General features: G+C 42.8%; 2 protein-coding genes across 6 annotated transcripts in view; one reads left to right on the plus strand and one right to left on the minus strand.

Moving 5' to 3' along the window:
* Nucleotides 1-970: 970 nt before the first annotated feature.
* On the minus strand, nucleotides 971-14263 carry DACT2 (dishevelled binding antagonist of beta catenin 2). The gene is made up of 4 exons (XM_064158444.1): nucleotides 13963-14263; nucleotides 7470-7602; nucleotides 5416-5703; nucleotides 971-3048 (listed from the first exon to the last, which is right to left on the minus strand). Exons 1-4 carry the CDS (start codon nucleotides 14197-14199, stop codon nucleotides 1250-1252), a joined length of 2457 nt encoding a protein of 818 aa, XP_064014514.1. The 5' UTR covers nucleotides 14200-14263; the 3' UTR covers nucleotides 971-1249.
* Nucleotides 13557-24884, plus strand: part of LOC135183443 (sulfotransferase 6B1-like) — a 33935-nt gene continuing 22607 nt past the window's right edge. For 2 of the 5 annotated variants that reach the window (XM_064158452.1, XM_064158456.1), the window contains exons 1-2: nucleotides 13707-13981; nucleotides 15886-16065. In XM_064158452.1, coding sequence (XP_064014522.1) covers nucleotides 15930-16065 — 136 coding nt within the window. In that variant the 5' untranslated portion in view covers nucleotides 13707-13981; nucleotides 15886-15929. Of the gene's footprint in view, nucleotides 13632-13706; nucleotides 13982-15234; nucleotides 15771-15885; nucleotides 16066-24884 lie in introns of those variants that run through there. The other 3 variants (XM_064158454.1, XM_064158453.1, XM_064158455.1) reach the window with 3 other exon arrangements.

The raw sequence follows: 24884 nt of genomic DNA on the forward strand, positions 1-24884 counted from the left end.
CCCACACTGTGTGTGGAGGAAGGCAGCTTCCAGCCGGCAGGAAATGTTGAGAGGCGTCGCAAGGCCTGCTGAGGACTTGTAGGCCTGAGGTGGGGAGGGCAGTTTTGACCTACGTTCAGGCCTGCTGAGACTGGATGTGGTGGAGGATTCTAGAAGGCTTTAGTCCAAAAGACTTGGCCTAGTTTGTTAATATATTCATTCTAGCTGCATGCCTTCTGCACATAAGTACTTGTAAATAGAGTTTCCCTTTAAACTTCCAGACAGTGTGCAGCATTCTCATTCTTACTGCCCAAGAGGAGTAAGTATCATTTTCACCCTCTGTTCCCAGGTAGCTTGTGGCCCTAAACTGGGGCAGCACAGTATGTGTTTATGGAAGAACAGACTTGCCCTCCTGCTGTTTTGGAGACACAGGATGGCTGCTCTGTAGTCAGGTAGGGGTTGGCCTCTTCTGCCAGGCAACCAGCAGTAGAACAGGGGGACACAGTCTCAAGTTGTGCCAGGGAAAGTATAGGCTGGATGTTAGGAGGAAGTTGTTGCCAGAGAGGGTGATTGGCATTGGAATGGGCTGCCCAGGGTGGTAGAGGAGTCACCGTCCCTGGAGGTGTTGAAGAAAAGCCTGGCTGAGGCACTTAGTGCCATGGTCTGGTTGATTGGACAGGGCTGGGTGCTAGGTTGGACTGGATGATCTTGGAGGTTTCTTCCAATCTGGTTGATTCTAAGACATGAAACTCTATGACATGAAATAAAGTATAACTATGGAGAGTACCGAGAGCTTTTCCACACTATTAGAGTTGGCAGCTGGAGGGTTAATGCGGACTTCAGACTGCTAAGCATTCCTCACAAGAGGGAGGGATGCTTCCAAATAACTCATTGGGAAAGGCTCCTCTTCTTGGGAAGCCTTTGTGTCTAGGACTGATTCTGTGCATGCACGAGGTAAACAAATCACCAAGAACCTGCCTGTAAAATCTCATGTCAGAGTTTGCTTTCATTTTCAGCACGGTGACCCTTCTGCATAGTAAAAAAAGGCATTACACACTATACACAAATACATATTTACAGAATAAATGGCAAAAGAGGACATTGGATACAGTGACAATTATGTCTGGGTATTAACAAACAAAATCCCTTGTGTCCATTCAGGGATTATTCACAGTTCCTTCAAGCAAGTCCTTTCCTCTGCACATAGGTTCTCTTCTTTTGCAAATGAGACCCAGCAGGCTGTCTCCCTAAGAAACCTGCTTGCTGTCCCTTAAACCATGGTCATGACCTTCAGGGAAGCAGGTTGGAACCTCCTAATCTTCTTCTTTAGTGCCTTTGAAGCTTTGATACGACAAATTTTGGGCACTGGGGGAAGAGGCTTGGAAGAAGCCTGGACAGTTTCTGATTGTCTGACCGAACCTTCAGGCCAAATCAGCTCACTTTCATCCCCTTCATCATAGTCAAGGGCAAGGCTGCTACTGTTGCTGCTGCCATCTGAATCACTTTCGCTGGACTCACTGTCCCCAAAACGGTTAGTCGTGAAATCACTGACCTCCCCTTCACTGGTTTCTGCGATGGTGGAGTGAAAGAGGGAAGCACACTCTGCAGAGTACTCTGAGTGGTCTGACTCACTTTTGGCATAGGCTCCCCGGCGCTGACTCTTGGAGCGAGCCCTCATACTGACAGTGCGCAGGACACCAGCTCTCCTTGCTGGCTGCTTTGGAGCTCCCAAGCCAAGTCCACTAGGGACGCTGGCCAAGTGGGTCTTGGCAGAGATCTCCCCTGTGGACTGCCATTTGCGCTGCTGCTTCTTGTTGGCTGAGTCTATACCAGCTGCTTCGAGGGAATACAGTGCATTGGCCGAAGCTCTGCAGAGCTCTGGCCTGGGCGGCACAGTGGGGAGTTTGACCTGCACAGGGAACAGACTAGACTCTGAGCATGATCTGCCAGTCACACCACCAGAATACGAAGGTCTCCTCACAAGGCTCTTCGCTCCCTGTGGTCTTTGGGGTTGATTCCACTCAGCAGGCAGCTTGGCAACCCCATGGGACCCTCTGACCTTCTCCATGCAAACTGTTTGCTTCCCAGGCCGTAGTACCTTTTCACTGTTCCTCCTCTTTATCTTCACTGCCTTTGTTTTGGAGCTGGCAAACTTGACCCGGACATGGTGGGATTCTGCAGGGACGAACTGAGCATGAACAAACTCACTTCTTGCTGCTCGCTCATGACCCCCAGTATTAGCTAGCTTGGTACTGCCAGATCTTTTGACAGGATGCTTTCTGGGTGGGTTGGCTTTAGTGTTCCAGGTGTCCAGGCTGGAGTCTTCCTGGTACAGCTGTGAGCTGGATGAACTGCACTCCACACTGCTTTCTGTTGCTTCTGCCAAAGGAGATCCCCTTCCTGCTGACTTGGCAGGATAACAATTATTCACAGCTGATGGCTCTGTGTCAGGCCAAGTGGACGGCTGCTCTTCATTCACACAGTGCACGGTCTCCTGCTGCGTGGCACATTCCCCCTCCAGCAACACTCTCTGCAGCTTCCCTTCAGCTTTGTTACTTTCCAGAGAACTCACTTGTTTTTCCAGCTGGCTACTGCTGCTGTTAATTTTCACTCCACCAGTGCTGGGGGTTATAATGAGTCTCTGGTGCATTGTGGCTGGCTGGCTCTTTGTTGAAACCCACTCACTGGCATCAGCCCGATTGTTCCCTTTGCATCTTGTCAGCTGCAGCAATTTATTGATGTAGCCCCCTGGCTTGGCCTCAGTGGCTGGCCTAGTCCTAATTAAGCTGGGACCTGTTGCACTAGTCATGGGCTTACTGGGAGGAGCCTGGAGGTCTGCTTCTGGGGATGTCCCAGCCAGGGAGAAAAGAGGACTCTGTAAAGCCACCGCATGAAGGGGGCTTGGATAAAGATACATATCGATACCATTCTTGGAGACCAAGTCATTCTGGAATTTGGGGTCCATGCTGAGCAAGTGCATGTCTCCATCATGGTACAGAGGCAACACAGATTTAGGATCTGTCTCTTTCTGAAATCTTTTGTCTGGTGGAACGAGTCTTTCCAAGTCACCTACACAGTGGATGAAAACAAATAACCTAATTAAATCACAGACAATTACAGACAAACCGATTATGCTAAAAGTGCCATTTCAGAGATGTGCTACCTTTTACTAAAATCAGTAGCATGAATGAAGAAAATGTTTTCAGTCCTCCAAGATCACTGAATTATTTCAAGGCTTTTATTAACCTGAGCATAATAAAGATTAGACTGCTATTTAATACAATAATAACACTGATGCCTTTGCAATAAATTTAAATGGTGCTACCTAGATGAAGTGAATCCATGGATATGAAAGAATCATTCTAGAATGTCACAGACTAACAGGAATCCAAACTACTAACAAAAATAAGAGATTCATTTTATTTATTTGCAGAGATAAATAGTGAATCCAACAACTAGAAAGCCTGAAGTCATGCCATAGATGCAGTTTTTGAACACTTTAGCCTCAGGATAGGATAAAAATCTTCTCTGGATATATGACTGTAACTCAGAAATTGATGGAATTTGCAGCATGTTCCATTAATGCCTGGCTTTTTAAGTGGTTAAAATTGGATTCCAGTTTTTCTTCCAACTCTTTTATATCAAGTGTCTTAGAAAAATCTATAATACTCAATCAGCTGTTTTAGGAGGATTTAAGCAGATATTTGGTTATAGTGTATCTTAACCTTTTAAATTCTGGAAGCTGTAGTTTCATTCTTATACATTTTTCTTTAGTAAGGCATTAGTAAACAGAAGCACTCAATGCACAGGATGGACATTAAGACCAATGTGTCCCATTGGCTACAGAGTGACCTGAATCTGCTTTTCTTTAACCCCAAATCCAATTAAAGGTCCTAACTGGACCTGCCAATTAATTTGCTGACAACATTACTAGTTTCATGCCTTTCTCAAGTGATCTCTTACAATTTAACTTCAGAAAGAAATTATTCAGAGATTTGATCAAAACATAGATCAGGAATGCTATGTGTGGGTTTTTCTATAAGTCAACCTTAAGGATGCAGAAGAACCTTCACTTTGACAGAGAAAAATATCGAAGAATCATAGAATCAACCAGGTTGGAAGAGACCTCCAAGATCATCCAGTCCAACCTAGCACCCAGACCTGTCCAATCTACTAGACCATGGCACTAAGTGCCTCAGCCAGGCTTTGCTTCAACACCTCCAAGCATGGTGACTCCACCACCTCCCTCGGCAGCCCATTTCAATGCCAATCACTCTGGCAACAACTTCCTCCTAACATCCAGCCTATAGCTCCTCCGACTGTTCCCCCTTTTTCTATTGCTGGTTGCCTGAGAGAAGAGACCAACCCCCACCTGGCTACAACCTCCCTTCAGGCAGTCGTAGACAGCAATGAGGTCACCCCCGAGCCTCTTCTTCTCCAGGCTAAGGATAACTACTCAGGCAGACAGAAGGCTCAGTTCCCAAAGGTGGCACTTACAGCCACCAAATCAGATCTCGTAAATTTTGGAGTGCTGTCAAGGTTGCTGTGAGTTACACTTGACCACTGCATCTTTCTCTTGGGAGCACGTCCTGTGAGGACATGCTGTGTTCTTGTGTGAAGCAAGGCTGAGGTAGCACTATGATACCATGTTACTTCTGGCACCAGGAGTACTGGAAGCATCTGCAGTTACCTTGCATTTCTCCATACAACAGTGCAGACTTCAGTGCCAACAAATCCTCAACTTATTTCCTGGCTGCTTCACACTACCAGGAAACCCAACCATCAAATCCAACCACATACTCCACTTACAGTGATTGCTTCTGTTCTGTGACAGAAGTTTCTGAAAGACTTCAAAATTTGGCATTTTCTGCAATGTTATCTGTAACTGTTCATAGTGAATTATGAAAATAAAATAGTTTGATTCCACATCAATCTGAATAAATAGGGCAAGGTATATATATATAAGTATTGTCACACTAATCTTACAACAGATTAGAAAACAGCAAGTGCCTCTTTCTGCTTAGATTTCCATAAAATCCTTCTTAGTAAAATACACCATCTCTAACTTAAAATTCACCTTACATTTTTATACATTCCTGCACCTTTACACGAAGTTATTTCAAATATTGCATTTTTTTTTCTGGTTTCACAAGCAGGTAGGTTAAAACTGGATCTTAACATTAATTTTACAATTTTGTCTCATGCACTTAAATATTCTTCCATTTTAAAATTCTTATCTCCTTACATTTGTTACTGTTTAAAAATATGTGAGTATGGAGAGAAGTCAAAGTTGGACAGCAAATGGTTTGGCATTTTAATTAATTCTCAATTTGTGTATTGAAAAGAAGCATTATAGATTGGTATATTACATACTACAAGTAACAATGAGGATTCTGTCCTTCTCTTGAATGAGTATCCAGTTCTGCAGTTGATTACCTGTGGAAACTGGTCTTGGTCGGGACCTGGTAGGAGTCCCCGAGATGTCTGTGCTAGCTGCAATCTGATATCCATCACTGGCACAGGTTCCCTGCTGTTGGAAGCTGGTGGTGTGCACAGTAGTTTCATCTGCAGACTTGGGTCGATAATCAAACACACTGAGCCTTGCTTTAGGATGTTGAGAGCTAGGCAAGAGACTGGTGTGGGAAGAGGAGATAGACTCACTGTACACAGAAGTACAGGAGTTGGAGAGCGAGCAAGAGCCACCATCACTCAGGTCATAGAAGCCTGCAGATAAAATAAATAGGAAGATAATTCTCATTTACAGCAACCAAACGGTCTGTAGAAGAAAATCACAAAGTAAAATAAATCTTCATTTGCTACGTGCCACAGGCCTAAATTTACAATCATTTATTTGAGTAACTTCACAATAGATATACTCTCATTTGACAACCTTTTATTTGGCTTCTACTTATTTATTTAGGTCCCGAGGCAGCTTCACAAGCACATGCATGCTTAGTTCTTAGGGTGGGATAGGGTGAAGTGCAGCATCAGCACACACAGTTCTTCACTGGAGAATGCCTTTGGGGATATTTTACACCAGCAACTGGTGTAAAACTGTACCATCTTTGAATCATAGAATCAACCAGGTTGGAAGAGAGCTCCAAGATCATCCAGTCCAACCTATCATCCAGCCCTAGCCAATCAACTAGACCATGGCACTAAGTGCCTCATCCAGGCTTTTCTTCAACACCTCCAGGGATGACGACTGCACCACCTCCCTGGACAGCCCATTCTAATGGCAAATCACTATCTTACACTGCTGTAACTTGTGCTAGCTGCATACAAGCGTGGCTTGGATAATAAAGTACAATATAAAATTGGTCTGTGATCAGAGGTGCCAAGTCTATGAAAGCTGGAATTTGTAAGGGCAGAAAATGGATGCTCTCTTACCTCTTCAGGTCTTGCTATCATTGCCCATTAATTATGAAAGTATTAATAATGGCTTTGTATAAATACAGGATAGGAGTTTTTATTATTCCTCTCTATATAAAGAAAAGGAAGACACTTCCTTTTGAACTGTGTGTATGTGCCTAAGTGCACAGCTCCTGAACTTCAACACCCAACAGGAACTTGCACTTTTTATGCCCACTCTAAGTAACAGGCTGCAAGTACATATGCTGTAAATAAATAAAAAAATACATTTTCTCATCTCACTGAAGACTTCAGGCATTTCTGTGCTGGATGAGGCACTTAGTGCCATGGTTTATTTAACTAGAAGAGTTAGGCGATAGGTTGGACTCAATGATCTCAGAGGTCTTTCCCAACTTGGTTAATTCTGTTATTCTATGATTCAAAATTCTGTTTGAAAAAAAAAAAGTATTTCAATTGTCCCAGATTAGATAACAAAAGCTGGTTTTAACAGACATCCTAACTATAAAAGTCTGCAGTAGAGCTCTCTCTGTGAATCAGATCAGACACTTCAAACTCAGATCTCTTTCTGTTCATGAAAGCTTTAGTACACAAACTGTTTGGGTAGTTTTTTCTCAGTATCTCTACTAGAGCTGTTTCACTTTCATATAATGACCAAACATCCATCATCCATTTGGCCAGAGTATTGCAGAGGTAGTGATTTTCAAAGCCTCAGGATCCTGCCTGGATTCAAGCAAAGCAATGAGAGGCCTGTTGGTCTCCTTCACTTCTACTGGGTGCACTAGCCACTTTGCCAATTATCATTCTGTACCACACAAGGTCATTCTATCTCCTCCTTCCATTTGTAGCTAAAATGTCTAGCTTAAAATTGAAAAAAATGGCAAACCAAACTACACAACAAAAATCACTGTTTGAGGTAAGTAAGTATTTTCTAACTAAACCAATTTTGCTGGAAAATGCCCACCAGTCCTGTGAGTTTGCTTTGTGCCAGAGGACTGTTCTCCACCTCAGCCATGGGGCACTATTTCTGGCCAAACAATATAGAGTTTTGCTTAGCAGATGATACTTTTCAGTTCTCCTAACAACACCCCCCTCTGAATAAATGACCAAGTGAACATTACCTGAGCTGGGTCGGCTGTCACTATCCAAGTATTCACTAGAGGTCTTACTGACGTCCAATTTCAGCTCACTTATTCGCTGGTCTAGCTGATCCAGGTGGCTTTTCAAGCCGACATCCTGCCTCCTCAAACGAGACTAATTCACAAGTCGAGGGAAAAAGAAGGGAAATAAGAATAATCACAGTTAGAAGCTCAGTGGCAGCATATGGAATCAGGCCATCTGTGCTGGACAGACTTCGCTTGCGTGAAGTATTTTGCTTAGCTAGAGACTGTTGCAACTGGCTTTCAATAATGAAACTGACATAAAGTATAAGTACAAAATACTACATTTCTCAGTATATATTTTCTTCTGCTCAGCTGAACACATTCTCAAGGCTTTTCATACTGACCTAGCTGGAAATGTCCATGCTCAGTGAAGGGGATTGGACAAGGTGACCTTCAAGAGTCCCTCCCGACTCAGTGTATTCTGTGATTCTGTGAATATGCTTACTTGAACCTCTGGGGTTTTGCTACATCTATGGCAGGAACTGTATCTCTAAAGAGGATGGCAATCTTCTAACTAATTATCATATTAACATATGCACTGCATTTCGCCATACACTGTCTCTGAGCAAGAAGATGACAGAAATGTTATGGATTGTCTGCATGAACTCTGTGATGTCAGGTGATGAAAAGAACCTGCTGTATGTAAAGATATCTTATTGCCACACAAAGTAACAACAGTGCACTGATTTCTGTCATACCCCCGGTTTGATGACATACATTTATAGTTGAAAGGATTGTGACATCTACTCTGCTAAAGTTTTCTTTGTGTGTTTTGTGGTTAGATACTGCCACATATTTTATTCAAAGAGAAGATGGCATTTGAATACTGCTTTGAAAATCACTATACTTAAAATAACTGCTGTTTCAAGCATCTGAATAGTACATCAGAAGCCAGAGACAAGGTCCTTTGCTTACTGCAATTAATGATCAGGCTGATTTGAGGTAACAGACTCTGCAGCTGTTCCCTCAGTATTTATGCCATCAACTTGGTGAGGCAGATGGCTAAGTGTTAGGTACCAGCCAAAGAACCACAGTTGGTTTCTGTCATAAACTTCTCATATGGTACTTGGCAAATTACCTAGGCCTAGTCACTATTTAGGAAGCTTCTAATTATATCACACCTCACCATCCACCCAACAGCACTTCACAGAAAGGTAGCCTCTTGAAGTTGGTTGTAAAGTTGTTCTCACGGCCATTGAGGGACTGGGTTTCCACTCAGTCACAGCAAGAAAAACACAACTAAGATTCTTCTTTATGTGTACAATTCAGATTTAAAAATACAAGTGGCAGTACTAGCAGCATTTCCAACATCAAATATGAAAAAAATATAATCTAGATCCTTGAACCAATTAAAGTATCTGCAAAACTAAATGATGTGCAAAACATCAAATTCAGTAGGAACACATTTTCAACTCAACCTTCCTTGTGTTTGGATTATTCAGCATTTAGTATCTGCGTTTCTAGGTTTCTCCCATAGCTATAAATACTAAAAGCAAGAACGCTAAGCTAAGCTCCCAAAGTAATTGGTACATGATTAGAAACTGTGATTCAAGAAAAACAGAAAAAAAAGATATGTGTTTTGAGTCTTACAAGACAACTGTGCCAGTTGGTGATGCTGCTGAGTTAAATATAAAGCTATTTCCACCATGTTTTTACAGAGAACAGCAGGAACATAGAAGACAAGAAGTAAAGCTCCTTCTTGAACTTAAATCTAAAAAGATTTAAGTTCAAGAAGCTTGTTACTGCTTCCTAGGAAAATTCATTTCATGTTCCATATAAACAAAAAGGAAGAGCTAGACAACAAATGAGGCTTTCTATCCCATCTGAACGATGCATGTATGATCTCCTTTGTACTTCTTCAATTTCTTTACAGTGAAAAAGGAAAAGTATTCTCTGCCTCCTTCAATCTACTCAGGAAATCACAAAGTTTTGTTTCCATGGCTGGAATTAATTGCTTAATGATTAATGCTTTGCCAGCCAATCTCTCAATCTGTGGTTTCTGATTAATGACAGAGAGGCCACAAGGCTCTCAGGTATTCAAAGATTATTTATTATACCTCTAAATTCTGTCTGTGCTTTTACAGCATTTTAAGCAACACACACAATTTACATAATCTTTTTAACCCTTTTATCATGTCTCAAACCACTGGGGTTTTATGTTTCCAACACACTTCATAACTTTGACCTTATAGCTAACTACTTCTGCACTCCCAAGATGAGCAATATTCCTTGTTTGCATAAAGATGACTTTTCCTGTGTGTTTGTTTAAAGTTGTTATTGTTCTAATAACCACCTAAGCAGCACTTAGAACAATAAACCCTAAGCACACTCATTCTCAGTTCACAACATGAATTTTACATGAGACAAAATTTTGCAGGTGAAACCATCTGTTTGCTTTGGGCAATGCAGCTGTGAAGACTTCTGTACAATGCACAATACTGGAAACAGACTTTCCAAATTAACATGTACTCTTGATTATCTATGGTTTTAGAGAGACAAATCTGAGGTATCAGTGTATTACTCTTTTTCCAGGAGGAAGAATACTCTCCAAAAAGGAGGTTCCTTTAAGTCAACACAATTTGGCACTCCAAATCAAAGCACCAAAAACCACTAGTCATGATTAATTATTCTTCTCAGCTAATAATCTGTTCAGTTAAAGAGGTGGTTGACCTCTACTGGTTGTAGATTAGCAACAGATAACTTTATGAACCCAATTGTATTTTGGAATGGACAAAAGATGGCAATTAGTCTTACCCAGTTTTGCACATCTTAAGTCTATTCATTCCTGGTTCTTTTTGTAACTAATGGTACAAACCCAGCCATTTTTCAGAGGAAAATTGATCTCAAATATTCCCTTATTCTAAAATGAGATGAATTCCTCTTTTCTCTCTTGATGAACAAAAACTTTACTTAAAAAAGAAATAAATTACAACCCCCCAAGTTTAAAAGACACTTTCTTCTCTCTAAATCTATCTAAAGGGGAAAAATCCTTGTGCAAAATATTGTTTTCCTTTTTCTGTTGCTGTTTTAAGAGCAGACAGATATAATTTTACTCTCCCATAAGATTAAAATAAAATGCTCTTGAACTGGATAGAAATACAGAACTAGATTTCAAAAATATACAGAGAAATCCAGAGCATATGGATCCTTAACACCTAATACCTACACAGGATATATGAAAACCTCCTTTAACCTTCCCCCAACTCAAACCACAATCCTCAATGCTCCTCTTCTCCCTTCCCAGTGCCTCTGCCACCCTTAGGCCTAAACAGGACTACTCCCCCATGTTACAAGGTAAGAGAGCTCTTGCTGCAGACAGTGGGCAGCAAGCAGAAAAGGAGAACGAGTTGGCCTTGCTGCCAACTTGTAAAGAGATAGCAGAATTATGGGACTGAAAAACTACATTACATTTTCTTGGGTTCACATTCTGGACTGTCTAGTCCCTGGAGGACTTTTTTTCAACTCTATGGTTTTCAAACCTATAACAAATATAATGTGACCCTTTTCACATTTTTGTAATGTCATAAGCCACATGAAAGCTTGCAAGTCAGGATCATCAGATTCAAATCAAACCAACTACTACTTATAAACATGTTCTCTGAGGAAACATCTGAGAAAATAAAGCTTCCTCTTTAGCTATTCAACTACTTTTACCATGAAAGTGTCATTGATTTCTTTCTTTGTCTTAGCCAAACTTTGCATCTCTTCTTTTTCCTCTACCTCACCACGATGCAGTTCAGCTAAGAGACTAATTGAGCAACTTTAGGATCACTTGCAGTAAAAGGCACCACCTCTCTTCTCATGTAGAACGTTCGTTCTGTCTGCACTGTTAACTTGCAGCTAGCAACCACCGGCTGTAGCAAAAAATGGACATCTGCTAGGGGCAGCAGAAAGCCTGCAGCCCTGGTGCCTACAGAAGACTGCTGGAGAGGCCCACTGCTGGCCGCTGCCGGTACCTGCTGTTGGGAGAGACTGGGATGTCTCCAGGGAGTGGCATTCACTCATGGTCCCTATGGCATTTGATAGCTCTGCTCCACCCATTCCAGATAACTGCACTTGACTCCTTAAGGGTATTGCTCATGCTCTTCTGTTTCTCACCTTAACATTATAGGAGTAGCTTGGATTGACTCTTTATCTGCCTTGTTTCCATTGCTGAGATGTCTTGAGCCAGCTCCAGTTGATACAGCTTTTTATTTCATGTTGCAAGGTTCATTTTTTTAATCAATTAAGTCATAACCAAGCTAAAGCCCAGAGCTACAGCACGACTTGAAACTTGGATCAAGATACATCGCAAGGCAAAGCTACATTTAAGTTGTTAATGAGTTTCTCAATATGAAAGCTTATAGAGCAGTGATTACATACTTTGTTGGCCATGGGCCAAGAGCAACAATGAAGACATAATACTCTCTGAGCAATGCTGTGCTTTGCATTTGCTGTTGCTTTTATTTTTAACATGATTTCCCATGCTCATGAACAGTTTTCAAGGGTTTTGAGTGCAATATGCTGCTCATGAGTCATCAAGAAATTACTCTCAGCCAGTGGTTGTAGAGTTTCTAGGGTCTGTGGACTGCTTCTAACAGGACTATTAAAAGCCTGTTTTCAGCTGAGCTTACTTTGCTATTAAGCAGCTTTGAGCTGTATACCTCTACTCACATATATGTCTGCAATTTACAGGGGAAAAAATCTAGTAAATGTAGCAGGTATGCCAGCCTGAAAATCTTCCAGCATTCATAGGCCAATGTTGGAAGAATCACTACTTAAAGCATTTGTGCAACTGCAATTTTGTTGAAGAACCTGCCTCTAGATTTATATAGCCTTCATTCATTCCTCTTGAGCTTTAGGGATACTTCCTTCCCAGGCACCCCTAGAAGATATGTTTCCCATAATTGCACTGGCACCTACTGGTGAAATCCACCCCATCCAGCCGTGCATCCTCATGACTCCTGCATTTTTACTGCAGCAGCAATTAAAGGCAGTTTTTTTAGTTCCCTTTTAATGACTGACTTCTCCCGTGATCTTGGAAAGACTTGTGAGGTGCCACTAAATGCCTGACAAGCTACTCTTCTATTTCCATATTTTATTTGAAATATATATAAACAAATGAGCAAATAAAGCACAACAGCTGACATGAAAAAAAGCAGTCACTGTGGTCAGAGGTCACTGGGTGTTTCTGTTAATCCAGCCGCCCCAAACAGGCAATAAATGCCTTCTTTTCTTTTGCTTAGTTAAAAAAAGAAAAGAAAGGGGGAAAAAAGTAGGGTCATTAGTTAAAATTATCAGTGACAGGTAATCAAGTGGTTGGCAGTCCACTTATCCTGCATTTTTTACTTTAATCAAGATACACTCGCTGCTCTGTTTTCACACGTGGTGGCTAGGTTTCCCTGAAGGTTAAAGCCAATTTTATGCTGAGATGCGACCTGATAAAGCTGCCTATTAGGAGTGAATAACTGCTTTTTTTTCCACACCTGACTGATAACTGATGGCAAACCCTTGCGCCAATACAGGCAAGGGCACTGAATTAAGTCTGAGTTTACCGAAGTGTGTAATTGCCCCTACTGGAGATTAAAGCCCTTTACCCTTTGATTGTTGTCTCATCTATGAAACTCATTTCAGCGGCAAAAAAAAAACCCCAAAAAACCGCGTGCAAGCAGCTAGTTTAACACTTCGAATACAAGACCTGACATTCTGTTACTTGTTCTTTCCATTCTGTTACTCTTTCTTTCCATCATGCAGTCTGTGGCAAGGACAAAGTACTCCTGTCCCACAAACCTCTTCCTGGCAGACTGACTCCCACCGGCACACAAAGTGCGCGGGCAAGCATGGCTGTACGCACACATAGGTGCGTACACACCTAAGTGCATGAGCAAGCACACAGCAAAGCCCCTGGGCGCTTAGTCTGTCTATGCGTATCTCACTCTGAGTATCTTTTGATCCCTTATTCAAAAGGCCTCTGCAGTTAAGAGGGGAGCGCTCGCAAGCGTGATACATGCCTTACTTCAGTTAATAATTTCCTATCCCCGGCTCAGATGAATGAGCAGTACTGGGTAACAACTCCGCGCTGCGCCTGGCACAGAGCCCTCTACCCACACCTGGCATTTCGGATGGGTAATACGCGCCCAGGTGAGCAGTGTCCGAGACAAGAAACGATCCGTTATATTGGCTGAGACGGGGCCGGGCGCCACAGCTGCAGCTCGCCCGCCCGCCCGCACCTGCCCGCGCGAGGAACGGCCGCTGGTGGGCCGGGAGGAGCGGCCGGGGGCGGCGGCTGTAGCTCACTGCCTGCAGTCGGCCCCGCAACTGCGCCGTCGGCTCCCGAAGGGGAGGGATGTCAGGCAGCCCAGCGCGGGGCGGCCTGCCGGCGTTCCTCTCGCCCTCCCTCTGCATCGCGGTCCCGCAGGACCCCTGCAGGCAGCAGACGAGCCCCGGCGCAGCGGCGCGTCCCACGGCTTACCAACTGCTCCTTCAGGGCGGTGAGTGTGGCCTCCAGCCGGTGCTCTTTGCTCTGGGCGGACAGGAGCTGGTCTCCGCTCGCCGCCGGCTGCTGCGGCATGGCCAGGGCGGCCCGCACCAGCTCCCGCTGCTTCTCCCGCAGCACCTGGAGCTCCTGGAGGCCAGCCACGGCCGCCTGCAGCCTCTCACCCACTCGGCCGCGATCCCAGCCGCCCTGCCGCGGAGTGCCCAGCAACATCGTCAAAGCTGAGCCGCGACACTGGCCATGACAATGGGGCAGCGGGAAAGCGGCGGGGCTTCTCCCGCCGTGGGCCGTGCCTGTGACAACGGCCACCAGCCCAGCTCTGCGGCTGGCAGCGGAGCGAGTGAAGCGAAGCCGCAGCAGCTCCGGCGGTTTTGGAGGAGAGGTGGGGACGGGGGCGGGAGAGGGAGGGAAGGCAAGAGGGCTGCGGCTCCGGCTGAGGGCTGCGCTGGGGCCACCTCTCGGGGTGGATACGCGAGGAGCCGGGCCAGTGCCCGCGCGAGGGCGGCCCCTGTCTGTCCCGGGGGCAGCCCTCCCTCGTACCCCGCCCCAACGGCGGCGAAACACGGGGTGCCCCCGGCTGCTCGCCCTCCCCCGTCGGCGATTGCGGTCGATTAGCCGCTACGTAGCGTCGGGGCGAGCGTGCTCATCCCGGCCGCGAGTGGACTGAAGGATGCTGCGGCGACGGCACCCGGCTCCGTCGTCGTGCTGCAGCGTCGCGCAAATGAACTGTTGAGGGAATAGGACGCGCTGAGCGCACGCAGGTATAGCGCTTCCCTCACAAAAACCTGGCCCTTGTAACCCATCTTTTCCTTGCTTTGGTGGCATTCCTGAGAGGCACAGCGCTAGTAGTTCTTCCCTTTCTCTCCATAAACCAACTGGGATCTAATCACAGAAGTTCGCTTTCTGGTTCTGAATTGTCGATTGACAGTTTGGAAGCACAAGGCAGAGATCTGCGTTGTGAGGCCGAGGTGTGGCTCCGTCGGCCCCAGTAATCATTTGAAGGGCTCAAGATTTGCTTTGTATGGAACCTGAAGACACAACTGTCATGGAGGTGGAAGACTATGGTCTACCGAGACCTGTGGCTACAAAGAAATTAAAGGTACCAAGGCAGGAAGCTGCAGCTCCTTAAGTAGTTGTTTAGCTGGCAACAAAACCAGTGTGTGTAGTCTGAGGTGATTCACAGGAAGGGAAGATGTCCTGATACTAGTGAACACAGTGGAAACCATGCTACAGGAGAATAATTTTCTGCTGCCTGCACTGAAAATATGAGACGTTTGCATCCCACTTGTGTTTGTCCTGCTATACATGAGTTGGGTGGTTTGCAACAAGTTGCTCTGTCATCTATTCTTTGAGTATCTTCTTTAAACACCAGGTGTGGGTGGCCGTTTCTGCCACCGAGACTGCAGCCAGTCTAGCTTTCCTTGTAGCAGTCCCTAGCTGCAGGAATGTCAGAAGCAACACAGTAATTTCATGTCTAGCTTCTCTTGAGAGGGGAGCAAATCATTCATGTGTGCGTTTGCTAAGTCCTGTGCAACACCTTATTTGACAGCCCCAGTAGAAGCAAGCCTTGCTTTCAGCATGTCACTTTCAACATTCATCATGTAGCTTGAAGATTTGAGAACAATATTTGCTCTGCAAAGTTGAAGTCCGTCAGAAGGGGTCTGGAGAGGTCCTGTTCTGACAAGTTATGCCCAAATATTCACAAATATCTCCAGACACAGATGAAACTCCAGGAGTAGAATGGCTGATGATCACAGCACTAGAGTCCTTAAAGTATGTGTGAGGTGTGATATGTTTGACGTAGTCTAAAGCACGTTTTCGTGGTTTTGTTTGTTTTCTTTAGTGAATGTCTCTGCTCTTCATCCTTCCTCATTCATCTCTCTGAATTTCTATGTGCAGAGCCATGTCTCAGTACCAGGATGACTAAATTCTTCATCTAAAAAATGGAAAGCAAAACTGAGATGCTCTTAAAGGTGCTGACAAAAACCAGCATGAAATGCTGTCACCTGTTGGATGGAGGGTGGAAGAGAACCATCAGTGTGGAGCAAGAGGCAAGAATCTTGCAAAATGCCATTGCAGGTATGAGGATCTGAAACATTTTTGTAAATCACTTGGCTTGGCACTTGTTAAAACAGACATCCAGTGTGGGTCCTTATTTTATTCAAACCATGTTCTAACATGACCAAATACGAGTCACCAGCACAAACACTGGTTAGTATGTACTTGCTAGGAGAATTAGGTAATATAAGGTTATATATTTTTCTTTCTTTTGCTTCTGCCTTTACAAAGAACTGTTATCCCTTGCTCTTTGTTCCTTCATCTTTTTTTTTTTTTTTTTTACAGATTGAATTCCAAAGGGGTTATATCACAGCAGCTTAATTATTCTAATATTTTTCCTGATTATCTTCTCTATTGTACTGATTACTCACTTTGCCCCCAGAACCCTTGTGATGTCACAATCTTTTCAGATAACGAGTGCCTTGTGCTATCTTATTATTTCTGAGGAAGAGAGTAAAAGGTGTGATTTGCCCCAAAATGTAAAACTAAGTGATTATAATTCAAGAGAGATGTTGAGATACTGGAATGTGTCCAGAGTAGGGTGATGAAGCTGTTGAGAGGCCTGGAACACAGCCCTGTGAGGAGAAGCTGAGGGAGCTGGGGGTGTGCAGCCTGGAGAAGAGGAGGCTCAGGGCTGACCTCATTGCTGTCTACAACTAACTGAAGGGATGTTGCAGCCAGGTAGGGGTTGGTTTCTTCTGCCAGGCAACCAGCAACAGAACAAGGAGACACAGTCTCAAGTTGTGCCAGGGGAGGTCTAGGCTGGATATTAGAAGGAAGTTCTTCCCAGAGAGAGTGATTGGCATTGGAATGGGCTGCCCAGGGAGGTGGTAGAGTCACCATCCCTGGAGGTGTTCAAGAGGAGACTGGATGGGGCAATTTGTGCCATGTTTCAGTTGATTGTCTAGGGGTGGGTGTTAGGTTGGACTGGATGATCTTGGAGGTCTCTTCCAACCTGGTTGATTCTATGAGTCTATGTGAAGGAACGGTAACAGTAAAAGTAAAAGCTTTATAGTAGGGATTTATAAAAATTCTATTGCTTATAATGATCAATAGAGAAGAATGACTGAGAAAAAAAGGAGCTATCTGGAGGTAATACCCAATTTTCCTTTAGTACACTGAATCCAAATGCTGAAATACAGCTTGAAGTTTTCGGAAGTCAAAGGTTGGGTTTTTTTTTCATGTATATTACTTTAATTCCAATAAATTCAAAGAAATTATTCTTGCTTTATGCAAGAATTGGAGTAAGATTTCTATTTTTCACCTATGGATTCTGAGGTAAATTAAATATTATGAAAAAGCTGTAGTAAAGGAATTATATTGTTGCAAAATCAGACAACAACAATGTGATAGTTTGGGTGTTCCCCGCCCCCCATACACTTTAAAAATCAGCCAGACTAGGCTCAGTCGACTCTGGGAATATGAATGAAGCTATTTATTTACAGCTAGCACAATATACAAGCAGATATTTACAGTATATACAGTTATATACAGAAATATAGAAGGTAAAATATATTACAGAAACACAACAGCCCTCCCAGAAACCTGAGTCCCCAGGAGGGGCTCTCAGCCACCCCTGCACCTTCCCCCTGCCCCTCTCAACCTTACCCCAGTCCCAAGGAAGAATAGAGGTTCAACCAAGAGGTTAAGAAGCAAAGTGGGTTAGGCCAAATGGAAGGTGAGGTTAGGGAGTAAGATGTTGCTCAGCCAGCAGCCCAAGCGAGAGTGAGAGAAAATGGTGAGTGTTATCTAATGTTTTCATTTATTCTTCTCAAACTCCTCAGCGAGACTTCTGAGGGAAGTAGACATCACCATTGTTTTCCTTTCACAGCCTGTAATCTAGTTCTTCTCACCAAAACATTCTACCCTACTTCAAACTAGCACAAACAACAACAAAACAAAAGGGCAGGAAATAAAACAATTTGTCTCCATAACCTTATTTTAGGTCCTGATTTATGTGATGTGGTTGCACAGTGTTCTGCAGGTCTATTCCTCAGTAAGTGTATGGAATTAAAGACAGGTAATCAATGGGCAGCTACCCAGCGTCCTGTATCCTTGTGCTCTGTCCCTTGCCTTATTTACTGCAGAGCATTTAAGCTGTGCTGATAGAAATTCTTTTTGCTTTTAAAAATACATATGTATCATTCTAGCCTTTAAGTGACTTACGTTGTGAATTAATATCGTTACATCATCCAAAAAGGTATAAAGTTGTTTTTGTTTTCTAGGAGGGGACCTGAGGCACCATTTTAAATTCAAAGATGCTCACTCATTTAGGTGCCCATTGGAGATGCCTTTGGCTTGATTTTTCAGTGTATTTAATATTATACACTTAATATATAGCAATTTGATTGTTTGAAGCAGAGTTTACTTTGACTTCAGTTGCAGTTCTGAGCACTCAGCATTTTGGTAAACTGAATACTGGGCATCTTAATTGGAATCCTTAGAAAAATGAGGAGCACAATTAGTTCTCCTTACATAGAGCCACATTGGGTGTGCCTGCACCTGTGTAGAGACATGCCCTAGGAGCCTCATAAACTACCAGAAAGGAGGCAGGTGTTATTTACCCTGTTTGCGGATGGAGATGTACAAAGAGGTTAACCCTTTTATGTAGGATTGAACAGGAAATCTGGGGTAGGACTTGAAAGTGAGGGCCAAATCATTCTTGTGACCACAGAAATTACTCCCTATTTTGTCGATGCATACTACGCAGATTGTGTGGGACTAACATTAAGGGCAGGATGATTTGTACTGACCTCCAGATGTGTATAAAAGAAAAGCAGTTGAATATTTGCTTTGAATGAAGTCCAGAGTACACAAAATGCTTTGGTATACCAGACAACTTCTAGAGTAAATTGCAGTTTGCTTAGGTATTGTTGTGAAAAATAATTCATAGGGTTATTTTGTAACATTAATGTGAAGGGATATAAAATCTCCTCACACAAGCTGAAGGCTGTTTATATTTTAATTGTGTCTTTAGCCTGGACTGACACTGGCGTGTGTAGTGATAGTTGAGGAAAAATCTGGTCAGAACTACCTTGATATGACAGAAACTCAGCATTACTCACTTTGCCACCCAGAATCTGTCTTCTGTGTCGTCCTGTTGTTCCTGGGAACTCCACGAGCCTCTTGCTGTCAATCACACTGAGGATCTCATGGAGAAATACTGCTTAAGGGAATCTTGTAAGCTGTTGACATCTGGCAGATGTTTAGAAAAGCTAGTTGGAGGATGCACAGCAGTCACATGTGGACTGATCCAAGCCTAACACAAGTCATTGTGCTACTGAAGGCAAGGTGCCTCTCACTCGTTTGTGGTATGGGCAAGCAGATGTGTTGTGAACAGATCCTTTCACGTAAAAGAACTGAGGTACTGCTTAATGGTACAGAATTCTGCTGTGACATGGGAAGATTCCTTCTGCTATCTTTTGGAAATGTGATGTTTAGCCATTAAGAATATCCTGAAAGTGGACTAAACCCTTAGTTTAGTGGCTGACCCTTATGTTACCCACAGTGGGTAGTGTTAGTTCTGTGCTAGCATTATCTACCAAAGAATGTATCATATCTGTGTCTATTTGTGAAGTGACTGTGAGTAAATTAGCATCACCCAAGCATTTTGTCTGATTAGCAGAACAGCTGCCTTTGATAACATTTTTCTTAAGGACTGATGTCTCAAGGATTACTTTATTTAATTAGAAAAAAAACCCCAACAAACCCAAATAATTGGTGGGAAGGTCTCTTTTTAGAGTTCAGAGAATTTGATTTGAATTGGAAAACAAAGCTATTTTGAACTACCATTACATGGTAATGGGTAGGGAAAAGGAAGTGAGAGTGCAGCTGATGACTTCTGGAAGTCTTTAGAAAGAGGAATATTCTAAATCCATGAGCAAAATCCTGCCTTCAGCTACCAGGGATTAGGAGATGTCCATCTGTTTTTGTGATTATTTACCTTTATTTTTCACAGGACTGCAGATTGATTCTCTTGTGACACTGCCAGCTCAGTGGCTGGGGCTGCAGGGAAGGGGGGAGGGAGGAGGCTTTGCTGAGGACTGTTACAAAATTAGCCTGAAAGTGTTAATTCTTGTCTCTTTGCAATTTATGCAAATTCATGATTATGATATTTTTTTGTAGGCCAAAGTCCATATTTTGGACTATGTCAAAATGTGTACATATCCATAAATCTGTGGACAGATAGGTGAAATGAGGGGACACATGAGCAAGCTTTGCACAGGACTCGAGAGCACAGTGGACACCAGAAATCAGCGTGGCAGAAGGAGTGATGCACTGTCTGTGGGCTGAAGCCTGAGAGCTGAGAAAGAAAACAGAGCTAGGGGCTGTGCTAGTTTGAACATAGCTGGGATATTTTAGTGAGAGGAATTAGATTATAGGCTGTGAAAAGGAAACAATGGTGATGTCTACTGCACTCATAGGCTTGCTGAGATGTATAAAAACAAAAACATATAGATAACAGAGTTGCTCTCTCTGGCTCTGGCTGCCTCTCTTCTCTCTCTAACCTGCCATCTGTGTAACTAATCTGCTTCCTAATCCCCCTGGCTGATTCTCCAAATTCACCTTGAACATAAGGCAAAGTCTGGGATAAGGTAAAGGGGTGGAAGGGAAGTGGAAGGGTGGTTGGGAGCCCCTTCTGGGGACTCAGGTTTCTGGGAGGGCTGTTGTGTTTCTGTATTACATTTTAACTTGTCTATTTCTGTCTATAGCTGTAGATATTGTAACTATCTGCTTGTATATTGTGCTAAGCTGTAAATATAAAGCTTCACTCTTAATTTACAGCTAAGCTGAGCCTAGTCTGGGTGACTTCATAACACCCAAACCATCACAGGGGCATTAATATTCAGAAAGAGTGGGAGATGTGGAAATCTAATAGAGAACAGGAAAAAAAGTGGTACACTGTGGTGTGGCTTCATTGCTTCCTGCCAAGGGTCTCAAAAGCATTGCCATCATAATCTAACGAGGAGGAAAAGAAGTCAAAACACAAAGAAATAATTTGAACTGAAGAGGTGTAAGTTTACAACAGATCATATGCAGAATTACCTGGGGATATGTGGTGAGTGTGATTGGTCTGGGGCCAGTGCTCAGAGAGTTGCTGCATCTCCATGTGTTTGTGGACACAAAGTTGGTGTGAGACTCTTTGGCAGCAAAGGAAACTTAATTTGCCTTCTCTAAGAATGTAATGCTAAATACGGATGCTGGGTGCTTCTGGTAAGGGTGGACAGACCTAAAGAAAGACCTGGGCCAAAAGGCTGTTGCATGGAAATAGCAATAAGACAGTTTCTGAAAAGGATCTATCAGTAACTTGCTGCTGAAAGGGTCAGCAGTCCTTCCCCATCACTTCAAGTCCTCATCTCTTTTCTGATGGGAAAAGCCAGGATGGCTGTTTGAGCTGGGTCACAGGCGAAGAGGAAATAGAAACATGATTATTCTGTTGCTCCCGTAGGTAAGGCCTGTTTTGTACATTCTGGCAATAGCCCTCCTCTGGTGTGGTTTGTAGCCTTGTACTGCATTCTCTTCACATGGTGCTGGAGAAGAGACACCTTATAGCAGCCTTCCAGTGTTTGAAAGAGGCATAGAAGATATTTGGAGAAGACATGTAGTGATGGTGCAAGGGATAACAGCTTCAGATGGGAAGAAGCTAGATTTAGGGAGAAATTCTTCACCATGAGGGTGGTGAAGCACTGAAACAGGTTGCCCAGAGAAGCTGTGGAGGCTTCAATCCTGGAAGTGTTCAGGCCCAGGCTGAATGGGGCCTTGAGGAACTGGTCTAGTTAGAGGTCACCCAGACAATGGCAGGGAGGTGGAACTAGATGAGCTTTAAGGTTTCTTCCAACCCAAACTATTCTATTATTCTATAATTGTCCTTCTTCAACTCAGCTCCTGCTGAGAACTGTTTGCAGGTCAATCCTTGCCTAAAATCCATCACACAAAGCCAGGGCATATTCTGCCTTGTCCTATTACATCAGAAGTCATGGAGAGTAACAATTATTTCTCCACATTGAATGATATCTTCTTTTACACTTATTGGTCTTATTCATGGGCATTCTAATGAAAATTTCTAGCTGGCTACTAGTCTGTCCTAAAATTAGTCCCTAATTCTTTCTTGCAGCCTCTTTACTTTCCATACTTCCTGCCACTATTTATAGCTTACATACATTTTTTTTCACAGCAGTACCTCCCTTTCTTCCTGTCCTCCTGATTTCTGCTGGCTCTGCAACAATATTTTTCTTCCCTCATTATCATTCATAATGCTTAGTGAGTTCACATCACCTGGAGATTTCATTATAATGTTATTTAAAACCATCTTCCTGATCATTAATGCTAAAGAAAAATTCCACTAAAATTGCAGTATAGTTTCAAACATTCATCCCACTTAGATCCTTGCTCTTCATTATTGTTTTCTCTTTACTTGAAAAGAATGTCTCTTCAATAGCTTTTCAAAGTAGGTGATCATATTTGCATTTCCAAGCTGTAACCTTCTCTGTATGCTAGATTATTCTAAATGATTTGTAATTCCTCATTCCAGGGTCTGCTCTCATTCTTATATGCACAGTTTATTTTTATTTATGGGCTTTTCTGCTAATATGAAATATTTCTTGTCACACAGCTGTCTTTAAAAATAATTGGAATCACAATCTCCACTGTTCTGTTAATTTAATAATTTGTAATTTTTTTCCTCTAGTCCAAGGGATGCAAATTTTGTTCTTTGGTTGTCCATAATTAATAAAAGATAAATCCATCAAAGCCTTTCATGTTATACCAACCAGAGAATTGTTTTGTATTTTACGTCAAATGCTTCACATCAGAGCATTAAAATGTGGATTTGTCTTTTCACCATTCTTTGTGTGAGTGTGTGCATGTCATAGAATCAACCGAATTGGAAGAGACCTCCAAGATCATCCAGTCCAACCTAGCACCCAGCCCTAGCCAGTCAACTAGATCATATCACTGAGTGCCTCATCCAGTCTTTTCAGGAACACGTCCAGGGATGGAAACTCCACCACCTTCCTGGGCAGCCCGTTCCAACGGCAAATCACTCTGTGTGTATAACTTTGTATTATCTTTTTATGTTCAAAGTTCCATACTTCTCTGAAAAAGCAAAGCAAAGCCTGGTGTGTGCAAATTCTCAGCCTACTTCTTTGAAAAAGGAATGTATTTCCAAGAGGAAAAGTTGCACGCCAGTCTGCAGTTCCAGAGTAAAAATTATTCTTCCTGCCCTACTTCAGGGTTCTACCAATTAACTCTGAAGCCTTATAAAGAAAGAAAGGGTACTTCTTTTTTTCTAGACAGTTGTAGCTTAAAATTTACTTAGTGCTAAACATCCTCAAATAGTTTTCCCAGTGAGAATAAAACACTATACTAGAAAAAAAGAAGAAAAAAAAGGGGGGGGGGGAAGGAGAAAAAAAGGTCCTTTCATGGCTTAGTTTAGAATGGCAATCGTTTTCATGGCATGTGGTTAAAAAGCCCCAAGGCACCTATTCAACAGCAAGATATGTAAACACTCATCTAACTTTAAATAGGTGAGTGATCTCACTGAAGTCAGAACAGTACTTCTGTGTTTAAAGTTAGGTACATGCTTTTATACCTTGCTAAACTGAAGCCTAAAGATGCACTAGTTGTAGTCTTGCCAAGTAGTTCTGCAAATTCTGGGTCAGGGCACTTAAAACAAAACATCTTTTGTCTAAGAGTCAGCTTAAGGATGTTCAGGAGGAACACGGAAAGAAAGAGGAATTCTTCTTGCAGTTTGACAGTATGCTGATTTAGCTGATGTTCATATTTATTTGTACTGGACATCTGTGCAGGCAGTGGGAATTGAATTGCAACGTGGAGGATGGCACAATAATGTTACATTTATTGACTAACAGGCATTGAACACATTCAGGTAATGCACCCTTAGCTAGCTGGGCACTCATAAGCTTGTTCCTTTTGGAGTTTTTCACTACAGTACAGAAAAGAAAAGAGCCAACATGCTGCTGACTTGTGAAGGACTGTGATTTCATTTGGTGTGCATTCTCTTTTCTAGGAAAGATAAAATAGGACAGATCCAGTTTGCTCCAGTGACCTGAATGCTTAGTGGGAGTATTTCTGTGAGTTCTTAAGATTTATATCATGGTGCATAAGAATCACTCTGAGCACTGTGATGACTGGGAAATGCTTTCACTTAAATAATTCTTTTAGAAAGTGTAGATGTGTGTAACCTCACAGAAGCACATCAATGTCAGCAACATCTCAGGTAGGAGAAGAAGTCTTAGCAAATGTCTCATTCAATTTTGACAATGTTAAATCCTTTTGCTAGGGCAGAGTCCCATGTTTCAACCATTGTTTTACCTCTGCTTATAAGAAGGGGCAAACATAGGCAAAACATGCCTTGGGGAGTGTTCTTTCCTGCTAAGTCTACCCTGAAAGAATTAATTACAAAGCTTCAGTTGTGACTTCATTTTGCAAAGCTGATGCTTGTCTGAACCCCACAGCTAGGTCAGTGATAAAACCATAGCAGAGATTACTTCAGCATTATAAAAAGACAAAATTTACTGCTATACAGGAGTACTGTCAAATACATCAGTGGAGCAATATTATGTCAAACTTCTCTCATCAGCAAAGCCTTTGCTTCATTTCTTCATGTGTAAAAAGAACAGTGACAAACTAAAATAGTGATAGTTCTTTCTTTTTCACTTCTTTCCTATGAACTAGCTTTCCTTTCCTAGCTAAGCTAGCTAGTGGGTAAAATGTCATGACTTTATGGACAGTAACTGTGGACAGTGGTTCTTTAAGGCATATTGCATACTAAAAGCTGTGCTGGCAGGAAGATGATACTTATTTGGAGACTATTTTCA

Source organism: Pogoniulus pusillus, chromosome 18 (assembly GCF_015220805.1).
Source record: "Pogoniulus pusillus isolate bPogPus1 chromosome 18, bPogPus1.pri, whole genome shotgun sequence".
Classification (NCBI taxonomy): domain Eukaryota; kingdom Metazoa; phylum Chordata; class Aves; order Piciformes; family Lybiidae; genus Pogoniulus; species Pogoniulus pusillus.

Bases quoted from the DNA above. Each gene is read 5' to 3' on its own strand.
- DACT2 (XM_064158444.1), bottom strand. From the start codon at position 14,199: ATGTTGCTGGGCACTCCGCGGCAGGGCGGCTGGGATCGCGGCCGAGTG. The intron at 5,704-7,469 runs GTAATGTTCACT...TTTTATCTGCAG, and splicing joins TGACAGCCGACCCAGCTCAG to GCTTCTATGACCTGAGTGAT. The intron at 3,049-5,415 runs GTAATCAACTGC...TCCACTGTGTAG, and splicing joins ACCAAGACCAGTTTCCACAG to GTGACTTGGAAAGACTCGTT.